At 62.1% G+C, this 22,632-nt stretch overlaps 2 protein-coding genes across 2 annotated transcripts in view; one reads left to right on the plus strand and one right to left on the minus strand.

The window, feature by feature from the left end:
- LOC117653063 (CCN family member 1) overlaps positions 1–22,632 on the minus strand; it is a 76,654-nt gene that overhangs the window by 38,735 nt on the left and 15,287 nt on the right. The window contains exon 2 of the mRNA XM_034398425.1: positions 3,297–3,354. The gene's annotated coding sequence lies outside the window, so the exon portion shown is untranslated. The remainder of the gene's footprint in view (positions 1–3,296; positions 3,355–22,632) is intronic.
- The window catches only part of LOC117653060 (ABC transporter G family member 20-like), a 53,966-nt gene continuing 49,534 nt past the window's right edge, over positions 18,201–22,632 (plus strand). The window contains exon 1 of the mRNA XM_034398417.1: positions 18,201–18,279. Within this exon, the coding sequence (XP_034254308.1) occupies positions 18,216–18,279 (64 nt within the window). The 5' untranslated portion in view covers positions 18,201–18,215. The remainder of the gene's footprint in view (positions 18,280–22,632) is intronic.

A 22,632-nucleotide genomic window follows, 5' to 3' on the forward strand; every position in this document is an offset into this window, starting at 1 on the left:
GCGGTTTGACGCCGCGGTCGACGAGAGTGTGCCAGGGTGCGGGTCGCGGAAGTAACGGGTCGGCGGCGCCATCCGCACCCTGGCCCTGACTTCTTGACGGTACGGCGCCGTGCCCGCTGCCCACCAAGCAGTGCCGCAGCGAGACGGAAACCCTCTTGGCTGCGGCCCTCCCCTCCCCTCCCCTCCTCGCACTCGAGCAGCGGGGGAGGCAGTCGCCATGCACTGGCATGCACTTCTACTTGGCGCGCTCGCCGAAGGCCCCAAAGGCCCGTCAAGGCGGCCGCCTCGGCCACTGTCATGCGGGTGCTGCAGCAGCTCGCCGCCCTCGACGAGGAGTCGCGAGTCGTGCCGTGGGCGGCCGCTGCTCCCCGTCGTCCCGGCCGTGGCGCGGTCGGGCCGGCAACGGAATCGGATGTCTCACTCGGCGGCCACTCGGGGACCGCGGGGGACCGCCGCCAAACGGCGCTTGCCGCTACACCGCGAGTGTTTGCCGGAATTCGATTCGCCCTGGAATTCGATTCCAGTTGTTCTTGTCCAGGCGGGTGGAGGTGTGGGTGGGGCAGCCACCGCCACGAGGTGCGGATTACTTAACGCCCCATGGCTTATGCCCCCATGGCTGCGGTCTCGAATGCAGACGTCCTCGGGGCGGTATGGGGGTGGGGGTGGGCGGGTCCCGGAGGCGGGCGGGGAAAGAGTGGCGACGACTGGCAGCAGCGCAATGCGACCCTCGTTACTTACCACCGCCTTGCCTCGGCCTTGGACGGAGGGGTGGGGCAGTCCGCAGCAAGTTAACCACGAGTTAGCAGCCCGCCTCGACTTGACGCCACCGGTCCAAATAAAGAACCGGAAATGCTGGTTTCTGCTCCGGCCGGCCTCAGACGGCCTCGACTCTCGGCATGCCGCGGCACCGGCTGCCTTTCCCTCTTCCCGCCGGCCCTGCCAGCGCGCGCCACTCCACCTTGAGGAGGGCGAGGCGAAGACAAAAGGGCTGCAGGGAGGAAAGGGCTTCGGGGAGGATGAGGGAGGGCCGCAGGGCCGCAGGGCCTCGCCACGGGCCGGGCGTCCCTTCCCACGCGCGTGCCGAGCCAGCTAGCCAGGACAGCCAGGCCTGCCCCACTGGCCTGGACTGGAGCAGGCCCACGGACGGGCCGGACGGGCCGGACGGGCTGCTGGCTGCGCGGAGGAAATGTAGTGGAATAACTGAAAGGCAGCCAGCCGCCCTTCCCGCCTCCCCCGGACGCCGCGCCACGCCGCGCCACACCATCGGTGAGGCCGGGCCGGGCGGCGTGCTTCACAGCCATCTGGGATATCGGCTAGTGCAGATGGGTCCAGCTGTCAGCGCGGCACGGCGCGCGGCGCGGAGGTCAGGTCCCCGATTTCGGATTTCGGTCGCCGGCAGTGACAGTTTAATCGCGGGCCCGGCTGCCCCCCCCCCCTTTTCTCCCTTCCCAGGGCGCCCCACATCGGCGCGCGGCGGGTCCGTTGTTTGCATAGCCAGGATATCGGAATTCCAGATTATTTTTTTGCCCTTTCTGTTCATCCCCCTTTTCGTCGCTGTGGAGCGCCGCGCGGTGTGAGGCGGCGGCGAGGAACCTGCGAAACGCGTGGCCACGCGCTTCCACCCTTCGCAAAGTGGCGGCGGAGTCTTGCAGCCCTGTAGCCCTGCACTGCAGCCACTAGCATCGGCCAGGTCGACCTCGCCGTCGAGGCCGTCGAGGCCCCCGGGGCCGCCGCGCAACTCGTTGCCGTGGAAGGCGCGCACGTCGGCCCGATTGATGGGAGCGAGGTGGTGTGCCACGCCCCGCCCCACCCCGCCGAGGCCGAAGGGCAGCCGTCCGTCGGAGCAGCACTAGCAGCAGTCTGGCGGGCTGGCGGCCCTGACAGCCCGTCCGTAAGCCTTCCCGGCCGGAGCGGCAACCCGCAGCCACGTGAGCCCGCCACGCCACTCCACCACACTGGCGGAATAAAGTCCCGCGCTATACCGCGAACGCCGCCGCAAATTAGCCCGGCCGTCAGCAGTGCGACTGTCCGTCCGCCGCAGCCCCGCAGCGCCGCAGTGCCGCACATATATCTCTCACTTTACGCCCACACGCCCCTCGGCCCCACCCCCTCCCCGACCCTCGTTCGGGGCAAGGCCAATTACCGCCATCGACAGACCTCATTTCCGGGCCCACGCGGGGACACCTCGCTTGCTCGCCTGCTTGCGCCGCCACTACAAGACCGAGGCCGGCAGCACCGGCAGGACCGCCACCGCCCCGGGCGACCTGCCCTGCCGCATCCTCGCGAACGGCGGACGGGGCCGGGCCGGGCTGCCCAAGGCGGGGCTCCAGAGTCCACCACCAGGGGGCAGCACTGCCCCCCCCCCTCATCTTTTTCTCGACCGCCTCGCCGAGGACAGAAGTAGATTAACGATATTAAATTTGCTGAGGGAAAAGCGCGGGATTGCTCGGCGAGATAGCAGCGCTGCGGCCCGCGGACGCCGTCCTGGCGACCTGTCACGGACACTGTCCGAAACCAAAACCAGCCGTGTCTCTCTCGCACTCGTAAAGTCCCGAGTGTCTCTCGCGCACGCATAAGAGTCGCGCCTTGAGTGCAAGAGAGAGAGAGAGAGAGAGAGAGAGAGAGAGAGAGAGAGAGAGAGAGAGAGAGAGAGAGAGAGAGAGAGAGAGAGAGAGAGAGAGAGAAAGAGAGAGCTCTGCCGCCTCGGTCCTCGGCGGCGTGCCTTGTCGCCTTGCCTCCTCCCGCTTAGCAAGCCGTCTCTGCGTCTCGGACACCTCGCTCCGCCGACTTCCGCCCCCCCCCCTCCCCCCTCCGGGCGTCCCCGCTTCCCCGCTTTCCCGGCGGCCACATGTAGTTTACGGGGAATCGGGGCACTCAGCCGACGGCTGATTATCGCGCTTAGACATCGGCGCTGCTGCTGCTGATAGACTCCCCTCGCGCCCCTCGCCCGCCTTCGCCTTCCTCGAGGCCCCGGCGTCGTCGTCGACGTCGTCGCACGCACCCCGTTGAATTGGCTGAGCGACGACAGGGATCGAGCAGCCGCCGAGGAGCCCCTAGAGGGTGGCGGTGGGGAGAGGGGAGGGGCAAAGGGCGCCATTACGGTCCCCACTCAATCACGTCGCCGGCCAAGGGGGCCTGCTTCGCCTGCCTCGCCCGCCTCGGGGCGAGTGAATGCCGCCGGTCGCCCTCAGGTGGCCGAAGTGCCCGTGAAAGCGGCATTGACGTGTTCGCCGTGCGCGCGCGCGTGCGTGTGTGTGTAGGTGAGTGTGCTGGCGCTGGCGTGATGTGAAACTTACATGACGAAAACTTGGTCCGCTCGCTGCCGGCGACGAGCCTGGCGGCGCCGGGCATCTCCTGCAACAGAAAGGCGCCGTGTTGGAAAGCCAGCCTCGAACCTTGAACCTTGTCGAGTCCGCCACACCGCACGGCCATGGCCACACGCAGCGCGCGGCGCAACACCCGCGGGTCAGCATGCAGGACGACGAGGGAGCACTCTCGTTGAATATCATGTCCGGTCATTTTCTTGTTTTCTTTTTTTCGCGTTAACACCAACACTTTGGAGCGCGCCGTTTGCTCTCCACGCGCTATATCGCACTGTTTGACTGCCTGATTGTGCCCGACATGGACGGGCCCAACTGCGCACAAGCACACACACACACACCAAGGCACACAGAGCAATGGCATGGCACAATCAGGCCGCCGTGTGTTCGATTCATTTGCGAGTGGCCGTCGTCGACAAAACACGCGGCCCGTCCCCCCTTGGGGCCGGGGGCGGCCGGGGGCGGCCGGGGGCGGCCGGGGGCGGCCGGGGGCGGCGTTGTGCATTGTGGCCACCGGAGTGGTCCCCCCTCCCCCTTCCCGATGGGGGTCGCGGCGTACAAACACGGAATCAAATCGGCTGATGGAATGACTCGCATCACGCCACGGCTATTTAAAAGCTCCAGCGGCAGGGGCGCCACCTGCTGGTCAACGAGGAATAACGCCCCACCCCGCCACCCCCACCCCGCCCGCCGCGCGGACCACCGCACTATTTACCTTCGAGAATGGGTTCGGACAGGTCTATATCCGCGTCTCGCTCCGCGCCGCACCGATGTTTGGCTTGGCTCTGCTCGACCAAATCCATGCCGTGGCCTACATGTGCACGTTTGCACGCCGCTCCAGGTCTCCAAAAAGGGACGGGGAGGGGGGGGGGGGTCTGCAGCGGATCGAAATGTATATTTGTGAAGTTGCTGCAGGCTGCATCGTCGTGGTTGACGGACGCCCGGCGGACGCCAAAAGCCGTGCCAAGGCAGGGCGACGTGAAGCGGAGAAAGCGGTGAAGCGGAGAAAGCGGTGAAGCGGAGAAAGCGGTGAAGCGGAGAAAGCGGTGAAGCGGAGAAAGCGGTGAAGCGGTGAAAGCGGTGAAGCGGAGAAAGCGGTGAAGCGGAGAAAGCGGTGAAGCGGAGAAAGCGGTGAAGCGGAGAAAGCGGTGAAGCGGTGAAGCGGCGCGGCGAATGAGCCCCACTCGCCACTTCACACAACTTCGGTGCCACTCCGTGTGTGGCGCGCACTGACGTAGCCGCCGAGCGCGCTGTATGCCGCTATACAAATGAAGAACGTGCGGGAAAAAAGAAAAAAAAGGAGGGAGAGGAAAAAAAAGAAGGTTGGCACTTGCCGTGGAAAATATGTCCTTGGAGTTGTGCGTGCCAACATAATTCACACTCCTTTATTATATATTCACATGCATTGCACACACATGCTTTCGGTGGCACTTTTTTTTTTGCGGGCAGTTGTTGTGGGTAAGCTTATAGAAGTGTGTGGGTCTGAAAATCGAGAAATAATTCCCCCGGCGAGGGAATGGCTGTCAAATCAGAGTGGGCCTTGCAGGCGCGGCGAGTGGGCACGTGCCCAGAAACAGAAATACAATCTTCATTCGTCCTGGCCGGCCCGGCGCCTGGTCAGGCTGAGAACAACGGGGCATTCTCCCGTTGGATGGAATCCATCAGCAACTGCGGCCCTCTGCAGTGCCCCCCCCCCTCCCCCTCTCTGCACGAGCCAATTCAGCCGTTTGAATGGCCGCCCCGCAGCGGCGCTTCAGGCGCAGAATGAAAATCTTTCCGAAACGTCAAGTGTCCCTTTTATTTCACGGCAGAGAAACTCAATCTCCACCTGGCGAGCAGTGGGGCGGCGTGGCGTGGCGTGGCGGCCGGCTCATCAACTTCTATAAAACGTCCCTTTCCAAACAGGGAAAATATTGTTATTGCGTCCGCCGCGTGCCTCCGCGCGACGACGGCGCGTTTACGACCCATTGTACCTGCAGACTGATACCGAAGGGCCGCTCTGTCGCCCTGTCTCTGTCGCACCCACAGAGCGTCCCGCGGGGGTGCGAGAGAGACTCTCTGGGGCGCGCCCTTCGGCAGGCTCCGCGAGGTGCCGCAGCACGGCGATGGCGTTGGCGGCCTGCAGGGCCTGCAGGGCCTGCACGCTCTAACGAGCAAATGCGAGGCGGGGCCGCGGCCAGGGTGCCGAGGCTCGGCCAGCGCGGCCAACGCAAACACCGAGCACGCCGAACCTGGCCGAACGCGCCGCTAACTGGCGGGCTGGCGGGCTGGCGGGCCCTCCTCCGGCGTCCCCGGGGACGTCCCAGGGGCTGCGCTGAGCTGGACAAGCCACCGGGGTGCCGGCCCGTCTGCTCGCCTCCGCCTGCCCGCCGCTCGCTCGGCCACAGGTGCGGCTCGGGGAACGGCAATCGGCAAAATCCGTCCCGCAGGTGCGCCAAACCCGCCAAACTCGCCAAACCCGAAGTGAGGGCGGCGCTCCGACCTTTTTGCCGACGGCTCGCTCTGAAACGCCAATCAGCGCGCAGCGGGGAGGGGAGAGAAGGTGGTCCCATTGTCGGTGTCCATACCGCGTGAACGACCAGCCTGACGGGGGCCACGCTCGGAATGATAAAATCACGATTTCGAATTTAGACGCGGAGTCGAAACGGAGTGGGCTCATGCGTCAAGACTGTAACGCTCTCCGTTTACATTTTTTGTTGTGTTTTTGTTGTTGTTTGGCGGTTTTACTGTTGGTCCGTCCAGCCATCAATGACACAGCGCGCCTGCCAACGGCCGCGTAGGCACTCCGCGCGCACCCGTGCGCCCGCGCTGCCTACCCCGCATTACCATTGCCATTAAGGGCTAGACCACACATGATCGTATGCCCAAGCCGGGCGTCCCGCGGGAATCTACACTCTGGCTGGGCCGAAGGGAGTCATCATTTTCCTTGCTTCGGCTTGAGGCATGAACGGTGGAGGGGTCAAAGCCTGGTCGAGTGGAAAGGGGGGGAGGGGGGGGCACGCAGCATGTTGGCAAACAAACACGCAAGTGGCGTGCGCGTGACGCCGCGTGACGCGCTGCCCGTTCCGCCCCTTTCCAGGCTTTCCAGGCACACAACGGGATAAAGCCCTTTTTTCGCGAGGCGGGGCGGGCCACGCCCGGTCCGGTCCAACCCGGCTGTCCAAACAGCGGCCAGGGCACGGGGTGGTCCAGCACATTGCAATTTGTGAAATGGCTGTGTAAATAGAGCATCAATTTCTCTGTTTTTTTTTTTATATTGAACGCCGCGCTTTTATGAGGCTTTTCCTCCGCCCGCAGGCACGCGCGAATGTGTGAGAGAGCGAGAGAGAGAAAGAGAGCGGGGCGAATGGGCAACAAACATTTGGTATGTGTAACGAATTTCGAGTTAATTGTTATTTATGTCGGTAACTCGTCGCGCTGGCGGATGCGTATATCCGCTTGTTTGATGACTTGTTTCGTTCGTCACTCCGTGAAAGGAGAAGGGGTAGCGGAGCGCTAGGTCCATCACTGCTACTCGGGTCCCGCCCCGCAGCCAGAGCTGACACGTCCCAAGTCCCTTCGGATCGGTGTCCGTCGGTCCGTCGGTGTCGGGGAGTGAATCGAATCCTACTTGTCCTCCACAGCCGCAGGGCGGCAGGCTCTGGCAGCACACCGCATCTCCATCGTCCTAATTACGCCCCCTCGGTGCACCGAGACCGACCGAGACCGAGGGGGACTAGGGAGCGTTGTCGAACCGCCGAGTGGACTGGCGGGGCCCTCCGCCCACCCCGCCCCACCCCGCCCCACCCCGCCCCACCCCGCCCCACCCCGCCCCACCCCGCCCCACCCCGCCTCGCCGCAGGACTGCGCCGGGCGACCGGCCCGACAAACCCGCCACGTTATAGAGTCCGCAGGATGACGCAGACGAGGCCCTCCCGCACACACACACACACACTCTCACACTCACACACACACTCACTCACACACACTCACACACACACACACACACACACACACGAGCGCACCCCGTCGTCCTTCAGATGTGGTGCGGCGAGCTGGAAGCCACCGCCAGGATACTTCCCGGCACGGCCATGGCACGGCCAGGCGGGGCCAGGCAGGGCGCGCCACGCCGCGTCTACCTCCGATGAATACAGCCAGTGGCAACAGACACTGTACAGACACTGTACAGACGGCAGCTCCCTCGCCCCACTTTCTGCCTCCCTTTATCTTCAGTCGTCTCCCTCGCACTGCAATACGTCCGCGGCGGGGTAATGATGCCGCCAAACCGCCGCCGCCGCCTCCCTTCTCTCTCTCTCCCACGTGCACTCCACGCCACGCACTCCCCACTCCACGCACTCATTTCCTCTCGTGCCGCCGACACGCAACTTTGCGACTCTTCCTCTCGAAACAGGGAAATCCGGCCGGTCGGGGGGAAGGACCTGAGCCAAAAGAGAGGGTCGACGAGCTCCAATTCGCCCTAAATGTGATTGATCACAGCGACAAAGTGACGGGGGGGCGGTTTTCGGGTTGCCGAATCAGCTTTGACGAATCACGTGACACCTCGCAAAATGATTCGAACCGACTCCTCAAATGGTGTGGGGTGGGGCGCTAATTTGTTTATCTTGATAGCAACATCATGTGGGGATGGGGGTTGGTTCATTGATAAGAGAGGGTGGATAATTCGCTCGTTTTAATTTGAGCGCCACCGATTCGGCGAATCGCGCGCATAATTTGTTGCCCCGCTGGAAAGGCCGCGGCGGCCCTTCCCTTCCCACTCGGCGGTGCAGGTGAGCGGGCCGCGCGCTCCAGCCAATCGGCCAATCCGAGCGACGCTGGCGGTGACCGCGCGGCCCGGCCGCCAAGCCCCAGGCGGGGCAGCACACTGGTTCCGAGAGTCGCTCCTCCCTCCCGCACCTTTCTGCACGCGTCGTGAGTGCGAGGGAGACAGAGCGACGAAAGTGACTCTCGGAAGCAGTCCGCTGCTCTGCAGGGCAGGGCAGGGCAGCCCGCCGAGATTAAAGCGGGGCGAGGAGCACTGCGAGCTGGCCGTGCTGGCCGGCCAGAAGGACGGAGGACGGCCTGGACTGGAATGCTCAACTGGTAGGATTTAGACGTAGTTGGGCTTGTGGCGAGGAATGCAATGATGTGGAGCCCTCCCCCTTCCCCTCCTGGTTCCGCCGCGGCCCTGGGGATGTGGGCCAGGCCAAGCCAGGCCAGGGCCAAGCCAGGCGGCGCGACGCGACCGAGCGCGCCCTTCGAACAACACCGCGCCACCGCGCCCTCTCGACCGAACTCCTCGGAAGTCCTCCCTCCCTCCCTGCTCCCCGTGCATCCTCTTCAATTATTCCGTCTGCATCCCCACCCCCTCCCCCGACGCCTTCCTCGGCGCGCCCCGCCGCGTCGTCACCGCGGAGGGCGTCGAGCCCGGCCGGCACGTACCGCCGGGGCACCGCCGGGGCACGCCTCACTTACTTGACCTAAAGGGCAAAAAACGTCGCTGCCTCCCCCACCCACCCGCCATGTCGCCCGTTTATTACGTCCGGGTTTTTTCCAGCGCTTTTCATCCTAGAGTCCAGGCGGCCATGGCGGGGCGGCGCAGCGAACGTCCCCGGCAGACAGATTCCGAACTGTGCCTCGTCGCTCCGTCTCTCTCGCACTCCTCACAGGGCGTCCCATGAGGGCGACAGAGACATCGACGTAGCACTGTGCCAGATCACGCTCCGCAGCGCCGTCCTGGAAATCCCTGGAGGTCTTCCGCTCCAGGGGGCTTCTGGAGGGGCTAATAGGGGGCGATAAGGCGGGGGAGTGACGGTGGCGATCGGGAAGGTGGCAACCCTAGCCGTCGTCGCGGCCGAGGAGGCGAGGTGGCAACCCTAGCCGACGTCGCGGCGGTCGCGGCCACGACGGCCTGATGCTGCAGGCGGCGCGTAAAGTTTGCGCCGAGAGTGTACATGCAGCGCGTCAGCACGTCCAGCCGCGGAGGCGAGGCGGCGAGGCGAGAGCGGAGAGCGCGGCCTTCGCTGTCTGACGCGAAGCTGGCGAAGCGCTCGCGGCGCAACGGGAAACGCGAAATTCAAACTCCCGGTGGTGTAACAACAACAGCAGCGACGGGATGGTGGGGCGGGGCGGGGCGCGGCCACACAGAGAGCGACACAGCGACACGCCGAAAGCGAGGCTGACGTACCCCTTTCATGCGATTTTCGTTTGTCTTTCCCCTTAGCCTGCCCGCATAACACCTCTAATGTGTTTGCTTGGCGTTTGCGCGCGGCCGTGTGAGTGTGTGTGTGTGTGGGGGGGGGGGGCATCGCGGTGTGTGTAGAGGTGAGTGTGCATGAGTGTGTGTTTGCGGGCGTGCACTGTTGCGCGAGTGTGTGAGAGAGAGTGCGCGTTCGTGGCAGTGCGCATGCGCGAGTTTGAGCGCTGAAGCCGTTTGCTCTTTTCCATCGCTGCCCCCGCGGCGGGGCCCTGGCGGGGCCCACGCGTGCGATCCCGGAGGGAATTCGAATTTCGAGTGACTGCTGGTGCTGGACTTGGGGGAGCCGCGCGCAGAACGCGCCAAACCGAAGGAGTGCTGTCCGCAGATCATAGCCCGCATCGGCACGAAATACCTCGAGAAGAACCGAAGCGACTGAAGCGCTCCGCGGTCCCCGATGGACGCCACGGATGCCGCGACCCGAAAGTCCCGGAAGCAGCGGCGGCAGCGGCCCCGACTAGCACGCTGGCCCTGGCCTTCCTCGTGATTTACAAATTTGGAGCAGCTTTTTATTCATCCGCCCGCCTCCCCTTGCCCGGCCTGCCCGGCTCGCCTCCCCGAGTGGCCGGATGGCCGCCATGCCGATTACCCATTTAATTGGCCGGCAGCGGGGCGGGGTGGGGCTGCACAGTCGTTAGCCGCGTCAGCGGGCCTCTCACTCGCACTCGCAGGGCACAGGGCTTCGCGTAAGCGAGCGAGGGAAACAGAGCGCTCGGAACGGCAACCGGGCGGTCCGAGGGCCGCGGGGGCCTCTGGCTGGACTCTGGAGGCACCTGCCTGGCCTGCCTGCGAGCGGCCGGCCGGGACCACGCCAAGCACCGACCGAAGTGTCATGGTGCCGCGGTTTCCATCACAACGCCAAACAAACAAAAACGAAAAAAACGAAAGCAAAGACGGCGGCAGCGGAGGAAAAACCGCCACCCTCATTTCGCCCCTTAAGATGAATGTTTATTCCAGCAGGGTCGAACATAAGAAAAGGAGGGGGAGGTAATTCGAGTGCGCTACAAATGATGCCCCCCGCCATTTGGGCGGCCGTCTCTCTCCCTCTCTCTCCGTCCCTTTCCCCTTTCCCTCGCCACGCGCTCGTCAGCAGTCCGTTGGTGCCCACATGGACCCCAAATAAAAATGAATACGTCAGGGAGACGGCGGCAACCCAGCCCGCCCACCCCGGCCCACGCCCCGGCCGCTCCGGCGCTGTCGCGGACGTGATGTTTAATGCACGGGAATGCAGACCGCCAGCACGGCCAGAGCAGCGCGGTCAAGACTTTGTCGCGCTTCTTGAGGAGGGTCGGCCAGCGCGAAAACGGCGTGTCCGATCAACAACAGTTTTGTTCCGGCGTCCCCACCTCACAAAAAAGTCTTTCATATGTGGGGCGATGGTGCGGTGGCGGTGAGATAATAAAAAAGTGCCTTTTTGAGCATGCCGCTCGCTGTCTCTCATGCACTCCTGGAGGATCAGCCGGCTGCCGCGCGCCGACCAGAGACGAGGCATGGTGAGGAGGGAGGCACGCCGGATCCAGCGACGGATGGCACAAATATTGTTTTTCTCTTTCCTGCCTTCTGTCGTTCAGCTTCCAATGCCATGCACTGCGTGTGTGTGTGTGTGTGTGCGTGTACGCAGTGCAGGGCGTTTCTGTGTGTAGGGATGTGTGTGTGTGTGTGTGTGTGCGTGCGTGTGTGTGTGTTTGCGTACGCCCGAGGTGCGTGTCGTCCTCACGCCACCACACGTTTAGATTTTCATTGCGAGATATCGTTGTGTCGATACCTCCTAGCAACAGACACGTACTTCGGAGACGCTTCTCAAAACTCACGTACTTTCAGCAGCTTGTGCAACAAACACGCAGTTTCGCCATTTCTAGTCAAAAAGCACGCAGTTTGCGCATTTTCGTCCTCGGGGGCACGGAAATACATTTTGGGTAACTTTCATGGTTGTGCTAGTGAGGTGCAGTCACTAAGTCACCATTGATAACCTGGAAACGGTTTCAGGAACGATCTGTCGTTAAATATAGGCCCACCTTTAACCTCCAAACTTCCTGTAATATTTCAATGCAGATCACTCCTGAAACCGTTTTGAGGTTATTAATGGTGACTTAGTGACTGTACCTCACTAGCCCAACCATGAAAAATACCTAAAATGCATTTCCGTGCCCGCCAGGACGAAAATGCGGAAACTGCGTGCTTTTTGACTAGAAATGGCGAAACTGCGTGTTTGTTGCACAAGCTGCCGAAAGTACGTGAGTTTTGAGAAGCGTGCCCGAATTACGTGTCTGTTGCTAGGAGGTATCGGTGTACCCCCTGCGGTCCTGCGGTGCACGCGAAGTGGAGATCACGGCGGCGTCGCCATCTCTCCCCCCCCCCCCTCTCCATGTCGCTGTCCGCGTTCCACGTTCGTCCCTGCCTCTGTTCTTCCCCTTCGGCACTTTTATTTATTCCCCTTCCCCGGCCTTGCCTCCGCCATGCCTGCGGCTGCCCCCGCAGACTGATTCCGAGAGTCGTTTTCGTCGCTCTGTCTCTCTCACGCTCAATGGGCGTGCTGTGCAGGTGCGAGAGAGACAGAGCGACGAGAACGGCTCTCGGAATCAGTCTGGCGGCCGCCCCGGGCCTCGCCGCCGCCACTCTCATTGACGTCAGGGAGAGTCACAAAGCCCCCGCAGCATGCGCATCCCGAGCGCTCTCTCTCGCACTCGCGGGGGTGCTCCGCGCTGCTCCGCGGGGTCGCGAGAGAGACAGCGACGCCGCGCCGTTTTCCGAATTCGCCCGCGGAGGTTCGCGCGCCGCGCCACCGCGTCTCGCAACGCTCGGCAAACACAGAAAAAAGGGATCGAGGCGGGGAGGAGGGACGCGGTGACAGGTCGGCACGCCTGGGGTCGCGGGGCCGTCGCGGACTTAGAGAGTTGGGGGATGTGACGCGGTTACGGCGCCACCCGCACCGCGACCCCGAGCCACCCCGAGCCGCTCCAAGACAACGACACACATGCAATCCCTGGCGACGCCCCACCGACGCCCCACCGACGCCCCACCCCAGCCCACAAAGCCTTTTGGCGGCAACAGTGTTGACGCTCCCCGGGCGCCGCCGTGTCCGCGCCTCAAACAAACGCACACACCTACACACACACGCACGCACGCGCGCACACACGCACACACACACACACTTTTCCACACGCGGTGGCGCCAAGAATAGACGTGTTCGACGCGGTGTTGATCGCGACCTGCATACGTCTCGTCGGCGTCCTGGCTCTGCCTACGCTGCCTGACGCTGCCTGACACATGCCACACGGCGCCCTCGGCGGCCCCAGCCCTCCAAGCCGCCAGCCCGCCAAGCCGCCTAGGGACGCGGAACAGGGGCTGTGGGGTGGGGGGTGGGGGAGCTGGGAGTCTCCAACAGAGGCCTATCAACTCTCGACACCTGCCATGACCCGAGCCAGGAGCAGGTGCACCGGGGCCGCCACGCCGCACCGCAACGCGCCTGCCTGCCGGCGAACCGGTCGATGGCTGACGTGCCGTGACGTGCCGTGACGCGCCGTGACGAGCCGTGACGAGCAGCGTAGTGACGTGGCCATGCCATGCCCAGGCCGTGATGAAAGCGGCCGGATTAGCTGGCAAATACCGGAAGCGGATTGCGCGCCAAATTCAAACGACTGCGTTTAACGCGCCCCGTTTGCGGGCGGGGCGGGGCGGGGCGGTGCATCACTGCGGGGCTGCGGCGGTAGTTATGCGATCCCATTCAGCGGGCCTATCGTGCCGTGAGACACGGCGCACAAAGGAGTGCCTGATGAAAGCAGAGTCATCACCAGCCCTCCCCTGCCCTCCCCTCCGTCGTGCGGCTTCCCAACAGGCGGCCGCCACGCTGCTAGGGAAACCCTTTTCGGTGGGCGCAGAGGCCGGCGGCACGGCGACTCGGAGCGGCTAGAGCCCTGGCGGGCCGAGCAGCCCCAGAAGGCTGGGGTCGAAACCAGTTGACATACCAGTTGACGTACCCCTATTACTCCAGGAAAATTGATAGAAATATCACAAGTATTCTTCATGAAAACTCCGTTTTGACCCGGTTAGCTGCTAATATTTCCATGAAATTTCTATGAAAAATTTTCGCACAGAAATATGGGCCGGTCAGCTGCGAGGCAGGACAACTCCGGGTCAACTGATTCACCCCGCATGGCAGCCGCATGGCAGCCGCATGGCAGCCGGCCCAGAAGAGCGGTGATCCCTTTGCCACTAGCAGCCCTAAAAGTGGGGGAGGGGAAACGCGTGAGTGGCGGGGAAAGCGGGAAAGCGAGCAGGCCTCGCAAAGTGGGTCACGTCAAAGTTGCATTCGCGTAGGCCTCGGCGATGCAACTGCGGCGATGCAGTTTTAACGCGAGCAGGAACTTGCTTTCTGTGGCCTCCATAATCCATGATGCGGCCGGCAATGCCGGCAATGCTGGCAAGAACGGGAGGCGGGGCACACGGTCTGCATCAATTTGCTCGGGGAGCCCGCACCACCGGACCCGGGTTAAACCGTCGCCGGGAAACGTTCTGTGGATCTGCAAGTGCTAGTGATCCTTGCGCTCCTGGCCCCATTCCGTCTGCAGAGGAAAGATTACGTCGACTTTGCGCTGCTCTGCGTCCCATGCTGTCCTCGGCGTCCTCGGCGTCCAGACCCTGGGCCGAAATGGCGGTCGCCAAGCGCGTGCCGCGCGCACAAGCCCGGCCTGGAGCCCCAGCAGCACCGCCACCCCACCGGTAAGGAAAAACGTCCCCAAAAGAAAAACAGCGCCTTTTCATAATTGATTGGTGCTGTGCGGCGCGAAATACGAACGCCCTGATGACGCCGCCTTCTTTTTTGGAACACAGTTTCGAGTTTTCTCCTTCTCCCCCCTGTTCTCGCCCTCCGCTGCAAAGTTGGGCGGCGAGTTTGGTGGATGAGTAAATGAATGGGCAGTGAACCCAACGTGTCGAGAGTATTCTGTCTTCCCTGCCGCTCGCGGCGGTGGCGAGGGGAGGGGTGGGGGAGGGGGTTAAAAACGCGCGTCCGCGTCCTGGCCGCGGCGTCTGCGCTGCGCTGTCCCCGGAACCATTAAGGGGCGTGGCGGACAAGCCGGAAGTGGCCGGAGGCGGTGGGGGCGGCAGGCCGCTTTTTGCCTAGCCACTAATTAGTCCGCGGATTAGAACGGTTCCGGGCGCGGCGCCGCGACGCTGTCCAGACCAAGGTCCAGACCGTCCAGACCGTCCAGACAGACGGCCTCCTCTGCCTCCGCCTCCGGACTCCGGACCCGTCGAGCCGTGCCGAGCCGTGCCGAGCCGTGCCGAGCCGGACCGGGCCGTTTTTGCCGCGCCGCGCTACAAACACGACGGTCGCTGTTAGCAAAGTGCCTCGGGCAGCACGCGGACCCCCCTCCCCCTCTCCTTGACCACCGTCCGGACCAGGCTGCTGGAGGCTGCGGGAGGCTGCTGGAGGCCGCGGCCACACAACGGGAACTGCAGCGACATGGCAGCAAGCAGCTCGCGGCTGTTTTGTCAGTGTGTTTAGTGCGGGGCAAGAATAACGCGCACTTCCGGAGAGGGGGGGGGGACTTCCGGCGAGATTTCGACATCAAAGGCAGCACAGTGTTCTTGTGCACGTCCGTCGCAAGGAACCCGCTCGCCCGCAGTGTACACAGCGTTCGCCGGCGTCTCGTCCCCTGCTGGCAGTGTAGCGGGCCGGGCCGGGCCGGGCGAGTAAGACAATCACAGGCGCCTCATAAAAGGACGCGGCGCGTTCTCATCCCCTTGAAATCCTCTTTACACCCCGCCTCCCTTCCCCTCCCTTCCCCTCCGCCACAAACAAGGTTGCCCCCTCCCTTTCCACTCCCTTTCTCCGCCCCCGCCCCATTATTGCCTCGCGTCACCGTCATTAGGCGTGAAAATACAACTTCCAATCTTATCCCGGGTCGGGCCGTGCCGTGACGAGCCCTGCCGTGCCGTGCCGTGCCGCGCCCTGTTTGGCCTGCCTTCGCCCAGTCACGGCATCTATCGTGATGAAAGCTGATCGAAACTTGTTCGAGCAGAAAAGGAGGCCGAACAAGTTGACGGGGAGTGCAATATCGCAGCGGCCAGACAATGGCTGTGATTGATTACACTAACCGCGACGCTATCCGGATTTTTTGTCGTTGTTTCTTTTTTGTCAATTTATTTCCCCGACTAATGGCGAAACAAATTCCCCTCGTGATAAGCAGCGTCATCATATCTGCGGCCATGAGTCTGCCGGGCGCTGCCGGGCGGTGAGGGACGGCCCGCAAGTTTCGCGTCCGGGCTGGATTGGCTGGATCCTCTCCAAGAAGGTCTCGATAAGCCACTTTATGGAGTTTGCCGTCGGGCCGAGGAGGCCGATGCCGCCAGCGCGGCCTCGCCGGCCTCACAGCCCCGCACTGCCCTCGCTCGCCTCGGAAGCAAATGAAGCAGAGACACTACATCAGGCGGCCCAATAAATTGGAGGTTAGCAGGTTTACGTTTCCGGGGAAGGAAAATATAGCAACGGCACGGCGGGGCTAGGCGGGGCGGGCCTGCGTAACTCAGCGGCGGCGACACGCTGAGTCCGGCACATCTCGGACGACGACCGCTTTGCGTGTGTGTGTTTTTTTTTCTTCTGCGCAAAGGGCCAGAAGGAAAACAAATAGTGGCCATGGAAGTCGTTGGAAAAAAACAAACCTTTCCCATCAAAACGTTTGAAAATTGCGGTCTTTTTAATTCACTTCAAAAGTCAAGCAGAAACGGTTGTACCGACTCCACGCCCTGAAAGCACGCAGCCAAAGGAACACCACGCGCAATGATTAAAAACTGTTTGGGACTGGCTGCTGCCGATAACGAGGGCAGGAGTGACAGAGAATGCGGGGAGCCGGGGAGCGGAAAGGCACGCGGATGTGTTTTGTAGTCGAACTGAAAGTTGCCTCTGCAGCGCCTTTGAAGCTTTGAAGCCCGCCAACTTTGGCCGGGTGAGCGAGTGAGTGAGGGAGCTGCGAGGGCAGGGGCCGCAGGGGAAACTCGCCGTCGGCTTTCCGATGATGCGTGCAGGCGGCGATGCCGTTTCGCAGAGTGCTGCACGTACGCGGTGCGTCCCGGTGTTCAACTTCGAACCTCGCCACTGTCGGCTCCAAAACCAAAGCCCCCTCCTGGTCGGATGGCTGGCACGCCGGCTGCGTCGGACGAGGGGATGTCAGTCAGGCCGTCTGTTTGTCTGTCCGTCCGGCCGCGCGAAAGGCGAATGGTGTAACAAGCCGATGTTATAGCAGCAGCTTTGCACTGCTGTGTCGTGTCGCCGACTATCACTGCCACAGTTGTGGGCGCGGCGCGGGGAGGGGGAGGGGGCGGTATTGTTCTCCCTGCCCTGCCCGCCCTGCCCCGCATCGGAATGGCAAAGTTTGGCCGCTGGAGTTCCCGGCTCCCAGCAGCAGCAGCACAGCGGCTGCACAACAGCAGCACACAGCGAGCCACCGGCACCGACGTCGCCACACGACCACCTCACGCCTCGGGAGGCCCTTCCGGCCGCCTGCTGGGCTGCCAGCATGGCCTGGCCGGCCCTGCCCTGGTCACGAAATGACGGCGCAGCGGCGCAGCCCGCCCGCCAGCCACCCCGAAATTGCGCTGCCTTGGCTGCCTCGGCGTGTTTCGCATCGCGCCATCCCCACCATCCCGCTCGGACGCGCGGCCACCACCGGCCGGACAAACAACAAGAAACAACTCCTGTTCCCCCCACCCCTCCCCTCCCCCTGCCTTCGATACCAGCTCATTACTCCTCGTATGGCCGGCCGGCCGGCGGGCAGACGAATGAGCCCGGAATGGCCCGGGGTCCGACCGCGCCGCGTTTGGCGGGGCACATAACTGCAGTCACAAATTCCCGGCCCGGCCCGCCCCTTCCGCAATATCATCAACAGCAACAACAACAACAACAACAACAACAACAACAACAAGCGCAACGGCAGAGCGCGAATCGCGGCGCCGTTTCTGCGCCATTAGTGTCGCAGGCAACGAATTAATCTGAAGCGAAACACGGTAAACGAATTTCCCGGATTCCGAATCGCCCGACAATGTCGATTTCTCTCGGGAAGAGGCGACGACTCGAACTCGGTGCGCGAACGCCGACGACAGCCGTGTGGCGACTCGGTCTCGACAGCCGCGAGTGACGCGGCCTCACGCCACCTGGGCAGTGGCTGGCAGTCTAGCAGTGGCCCGCCGTCCCGTTGGGCGGGGCCCGGGGCGAGGCGCAGTCCTTTGAACACTTGGAAATGAGAGAACTTGGCGCGGCCCTGCTTGGCTAGGCGCGGCGCGCTGCGCTGCGAGACTGCGAGGCGCGCTCCCTCGACGGCAGGCAGGCAGAGGACAGCGCGACGCGACGCGACGCGACGCCCGCCTTTGGATCAAGTTTCGCGTCCCCGCCACGCCACGCCACGCCCCACGATCGGGCCGCCGTCGTCGCCGGCAGCTTTAGTGCCCTGCGCGCCCTGCCCCGAGAGGAGGTTACTGGTGCATCGAATTTCAGCCGCTCCCCGAAGTGAACCGCCACCGAGGCCGCCTCCGCCGTGCCCTCCACGGCCGCCTGCATTCGCAGAAAGACGCGGGGTACACTGATACTGTTGAACGGCCCGCGGCACCGCTCGGCGTCCAGACGGATCGGCGGAACGGGTACCTCTCACCTCGCGCCACGAGTGGAAATGGGAGCAGCCCCATTTGACATCCTTACAAGTCGGTGGAGAAATGCAAACACGGGTTTCTCGGGTGAGTACGCAACGAAGGCATCGTTTTGTCACCGCTCAAACTGGCCTCGCGCGCGGACGAGGTTCCGCGAGTCGCCGCGAGATGGCGCTGCGCGCGCCGAGCCGCCACACGCTCGCGGTGGCGACCTAGGTTAGCGTAGTAAGTAGTTTGTAGGCAAGTTATTGAAAAGGTGATGTCTATACTTCTAGTTGCATAAGCCCTGATTACCTATGATAGTACAGATCGATCGCCTGCATCAGCATTTTGGCTGACTTATCGGATCTCGGCGAGCGTCTACACGGCTGTGCCCTCTCATTGGCACGGAACCCTAGGGTTCAGTTTAGAAGGGTAGCTTTCGGCTCTTGGAAGTCTGTCTATCTCCATCTCTGTTTGTCTGTCTATCCCATTTGGCGCCCCGCTGCCGAGGTTATCTTTAATCAGTGCACCAGTTCCAGCAGTGCCTCGGCGCGCAGTGCCTTCGCAGTGCCGATCCACGGCCGGCCCCTTGCCGACGTCGTTCCCGACGGTCGGAAGTCGAAAGGCGCACCATGCTGTTGTGCAGACTCATTTGCTGGAAACAATGAGGACGGCGATGGGTTCCTGGAGTCGTTTTGGCATGGTGGCGCGGGGCCCGGCGGGGCGGCAGCGACCGGCAAGCAGCAGCGCAGCAGCGAGCCCCTTGACTCCGACAATTAGCCGATTGCGGTGCCGTGATGCCGTGATCGCAGCCAGGCACAGCCCGCCCGTGCCGTTCCATTAATAACAATTATTATTCGCCAGTTAAATGGGCTCCCGTGCCGCTGCTTGCCTCGCTCATTCCGAACGGCGCTTCCGCCGCTCTGCGCTCCATCTCTCTCGCTCTGCTGGGCCGTCCCGACGGGCCGTCCCGACGGGCCGCGGGGGTGCGAGAGAGACAGACAGACCGCTGGGCCGGGTCACTTCGCCCGCTTCGCCTGCTCCGCCTCGACACCGCGGCCCTTTCGTGCGTCCCCGACAAATAACTAATGTTCCTCCGGGAAAAAAAGGGAACAAGAGTTATTCCGCTCTCTATTTCTCTCTCTCTCCCTCTCTCTCTCTCTATCTCCCGGCCGGCCCCGATTCTATCCTCTTGTTGGACGCGGAGGATTGAAGCACTCCGCGATTGGGACCGACATAAATTCATGTTTCCGAGATAGCGCGGCCAGAAAGCCTATCGCTCCGTCTCTCTCGCACCGCCACGGCACGCCCCTCGAGTGTGAGAGAGACGCAATGACTGTCGCTGCAGGCTCTCCATGGCCGTCGACGTGGCGTCCTCGGGAGCCTCGGCTCGCCTCCAGCTTTGGCTTGACGTATTTTACGCTGTCCCCGTTTTCCCTCTGCCATCTCCCCAGGCAGATCGCGCGCGCCACATTCCAGGTGGACCCGTCGCACAGTGGGCCAGAAGACCGGTGGAGGCGGCCAAAACTCGAGACGCGTTTTGAGCTCCAGAGTCGCTAAATGGGACTCGAACAGAATGTGTGATCCCATCAATGCAGGCTCGGACTGGCCCCCAAAAGGCCCCGGCAGATAAGACCGCAAAAGGCCCCCGATCATCATTGTTTTTACCCTTCATGACCAACTTTGTGAGGCTACCGCTCCCACACTAGTTGCGGTCAATAGCCTTCCCGTACAGGACATGAAAGACTAGGGTCTTAAGAATACTAGGACGTTGAGGGAGGCCTTTTATGGCAACTAGATTGGACACAGTGGCCACCCAAAGTCAGCAAAATCAGCAAATTTCCGATATTCGACTACTTTTTGACCAACTTGGTCGGAAAATCATTGCGGTCAAAGGCAAAATCGTTGTGGTCAACGTCTTCCCTATACAGGACATGAAAGACTAGGGTCTTAAGAATACTAGGACGTTGAGGGAGGCCTTTTACGGCAACTAGATTGGACACAGTGGCCGCCCAAAGTCAGCAAAATCAGCAAATTTCCGAGATTCGACCACTTTTTGACCAACTTTGGTCCCAAAATCGTTGCGGTCAAAGGCAAAATCGTTGTGGTCAACGTCTTCCCGATACAGGGCATGAAAGAGTAGGGTCTTAAGAATACTAGGACGTCGAGGGAGGCCTTTTACGGCAACTAGATTGGACACAGTGGCCACCCAAAGTCAGCAAAATCAGCAAATTTCCGATATTCGACTACTTTTTGACCAACTTGGTCGGAAAATCATTGCGGTCAAAGGCAAAATCGTTGTGGTCAACGTCTTCCCTATACAGGGCATGAAAGAGTAGGGTCTTGAGAATACTAGGACGTTGAGGGAGGCCTTTTACGGCAACTAGATTGGACACAGTGGCCGCCCAAAGTCAGCAAAATCAGCAAATTTCCGAGATTCGACCACTTTTTGACCAACTTTGGTCCCAAAATCGTTGCGGTCAAAGGCAAAATCGTTGTGGTCAACGTCTTCCCGATACAGGGCATGAAAGAGTAGGGTCTTAAGAATACTAGGACGTCGAGGGAGGCCTTTTACGGCAACTAGATTGGACACAGTGGCCACCCAAAGTCCGCAAAATCAGCAAAGTTCCGAGGTTCGACCACTGTTTGACCAACTTTGGTCCCAAAATCGTTGCGGTCAAAGGCAAAATCGTTGTGGTCAACGTCTTCCCGATACAGGGCATGAAAGAGTAGGGTCTTAAGAATACTAGTGCGTCGAGGGAGGCCGTTGGCCGCAACTAGATCGAAGCAGTGGCCGCTCAAATTCAGCGAAAACGGCTACTTTCGGAGATTTAATCACTTTTTGACCAACTTCGTGACGTTACTGGTCACAAATCCAAAGGCCCCGGCAGATTTTTCTGCCTGTCTGCCCTGGCCAGTCCGAGCCTGCATCAATGGGTTCCTCGTTCAAAGAGCAATCCATTGGTGGGGTCACACATTCGTTTCGAGTCCCATTTAGCGACGCTGGAGCTCGAAACGCGTCTCCAATTTTGGCCGTTTCTACGGTCTTCTGGCCCACCATGCGTCGTGCCGTGTAGCAGTGCCGTGCCGCCGTGCCCCGCGGTGCTGCCGACGCTTCGCCGCGTCGCCGCGTCCCCGTCGTCCCTCACCATCACGGCCTCCGCGGAGGCGGCGGTGGCGGCCAATGGCGGCGGGGCCGCGCGAGGAGCGCCAGGCGCGAATCGAGGCGCGGGGCCACTTTGCGAAGCTGTGCGAATGTCGGGGTGATGGACGGTGTGGGCGCGAACAAGGCGAGAAGGTTCCCAGGTGTGTCTGTCTGTGTGTGTGTGTCTGTGGGCGTGAGGGCGTACGGGCGTGTCGTTTGTGTAGGCGCACGTGTGTGCGTGGTGGTGTGTGTGACTCGCCATAACGAGAAAGTGAAAGCGAAGATCACAGAGCCAAGGTGGGCGGGGGGTGGGGGGCTGAGGCCGTGGCTGCCATTATTGCTGCGGCAGGCTGATTCCAAACAGTGCCTTCTCGACGCTCCGTCTCTCTTTCGCACTCGAGGAACGTACTCATGGGGATGAGAGAGAGAGAGAGAGAGAGAGAGAGAGAGAGAGAGAGAGAGAGACGGAGCGTCGAAGTGTTGAGACCGACTGCTTGGCCCTGCCTCGGAGTGTGTTTGAAGGAGGCTGCCTGCGCGCCACGCCGCGTCATTAGGTTGTTATCAGTCTCCCTTCCCCTTCCACTTCCGCAAGTAGTTGGTGGCTGTACCGACAGCCAAAGGAGCGCGAAGCAAAAAGAGACAACAAAAACAGAAATATACGCCACCCCCACCGTCGCTAGTGACGCGTGCGCGGGATGCAAGTCCGTTTCATGGTTGGCGACCGCGCAGTGGAGGTTGAAGGGACTGCAAGGGACTGCAAGGGACTGCAAGGGACGCCGAGGAAAGGCAAAAAGAAACATGAAGACGTCCGAGGAAGGGGCATACTACTAACAGGCTGGTTGGGACAGAGACGCACACACTTGCACGCGCACGCGCGCACACACACACACACCTCGAGGCAGGCCTTCAGGGGCTGCTCCGCCTAATTAGTCCACACTTTAGCCGGATTACGAATTCTTGCTCGGAGTGCAACTCGAGCACACACGCCCTTACACACACAGGCACACCCAAGTCTTCCGTGTGTGTGTGAGCGTGTGTGTGGCAGGGGGTTGTTACAGCGACGGACGTGGGCGGCAGGTGAGCCGGGCCCGGCACGGCAGGCACGGCGGGCACGGTGTAGTGCCGCGGCCAGCCCGACGTGCTTCGTGACGTGCGCTGCAGCGCGCCGCCAGCAAGCTTCACACGATCCCCCAGGATCCAGCTTCCTCCAGCCGCTCCAGCGTGGGAGAGAGAGGGATGCCGCGGTCGTGCATGGTGACGGTGTGGGTGGGGCGTTGTGCAGCGCGAACATGGCAGTTACCGGGCCGGAGCGG

Source organism: Thrips palmi, unplaced genomic scaffold, assembly GCF_012932325.1.
Source record: "Thrips palmi isolate BJ-2018 unplaced genomic scaffold, TpBJ-2018v1 HiC_scaffold_8, whole genome shotgun sequence".
In the NCBI taxonomy this organism is placed as follows: Eukaryota; Metazoa; Arthropoda; class Insecta; order Thysanoptera; family Thripidae; genus Thrips; species Thrips palmi.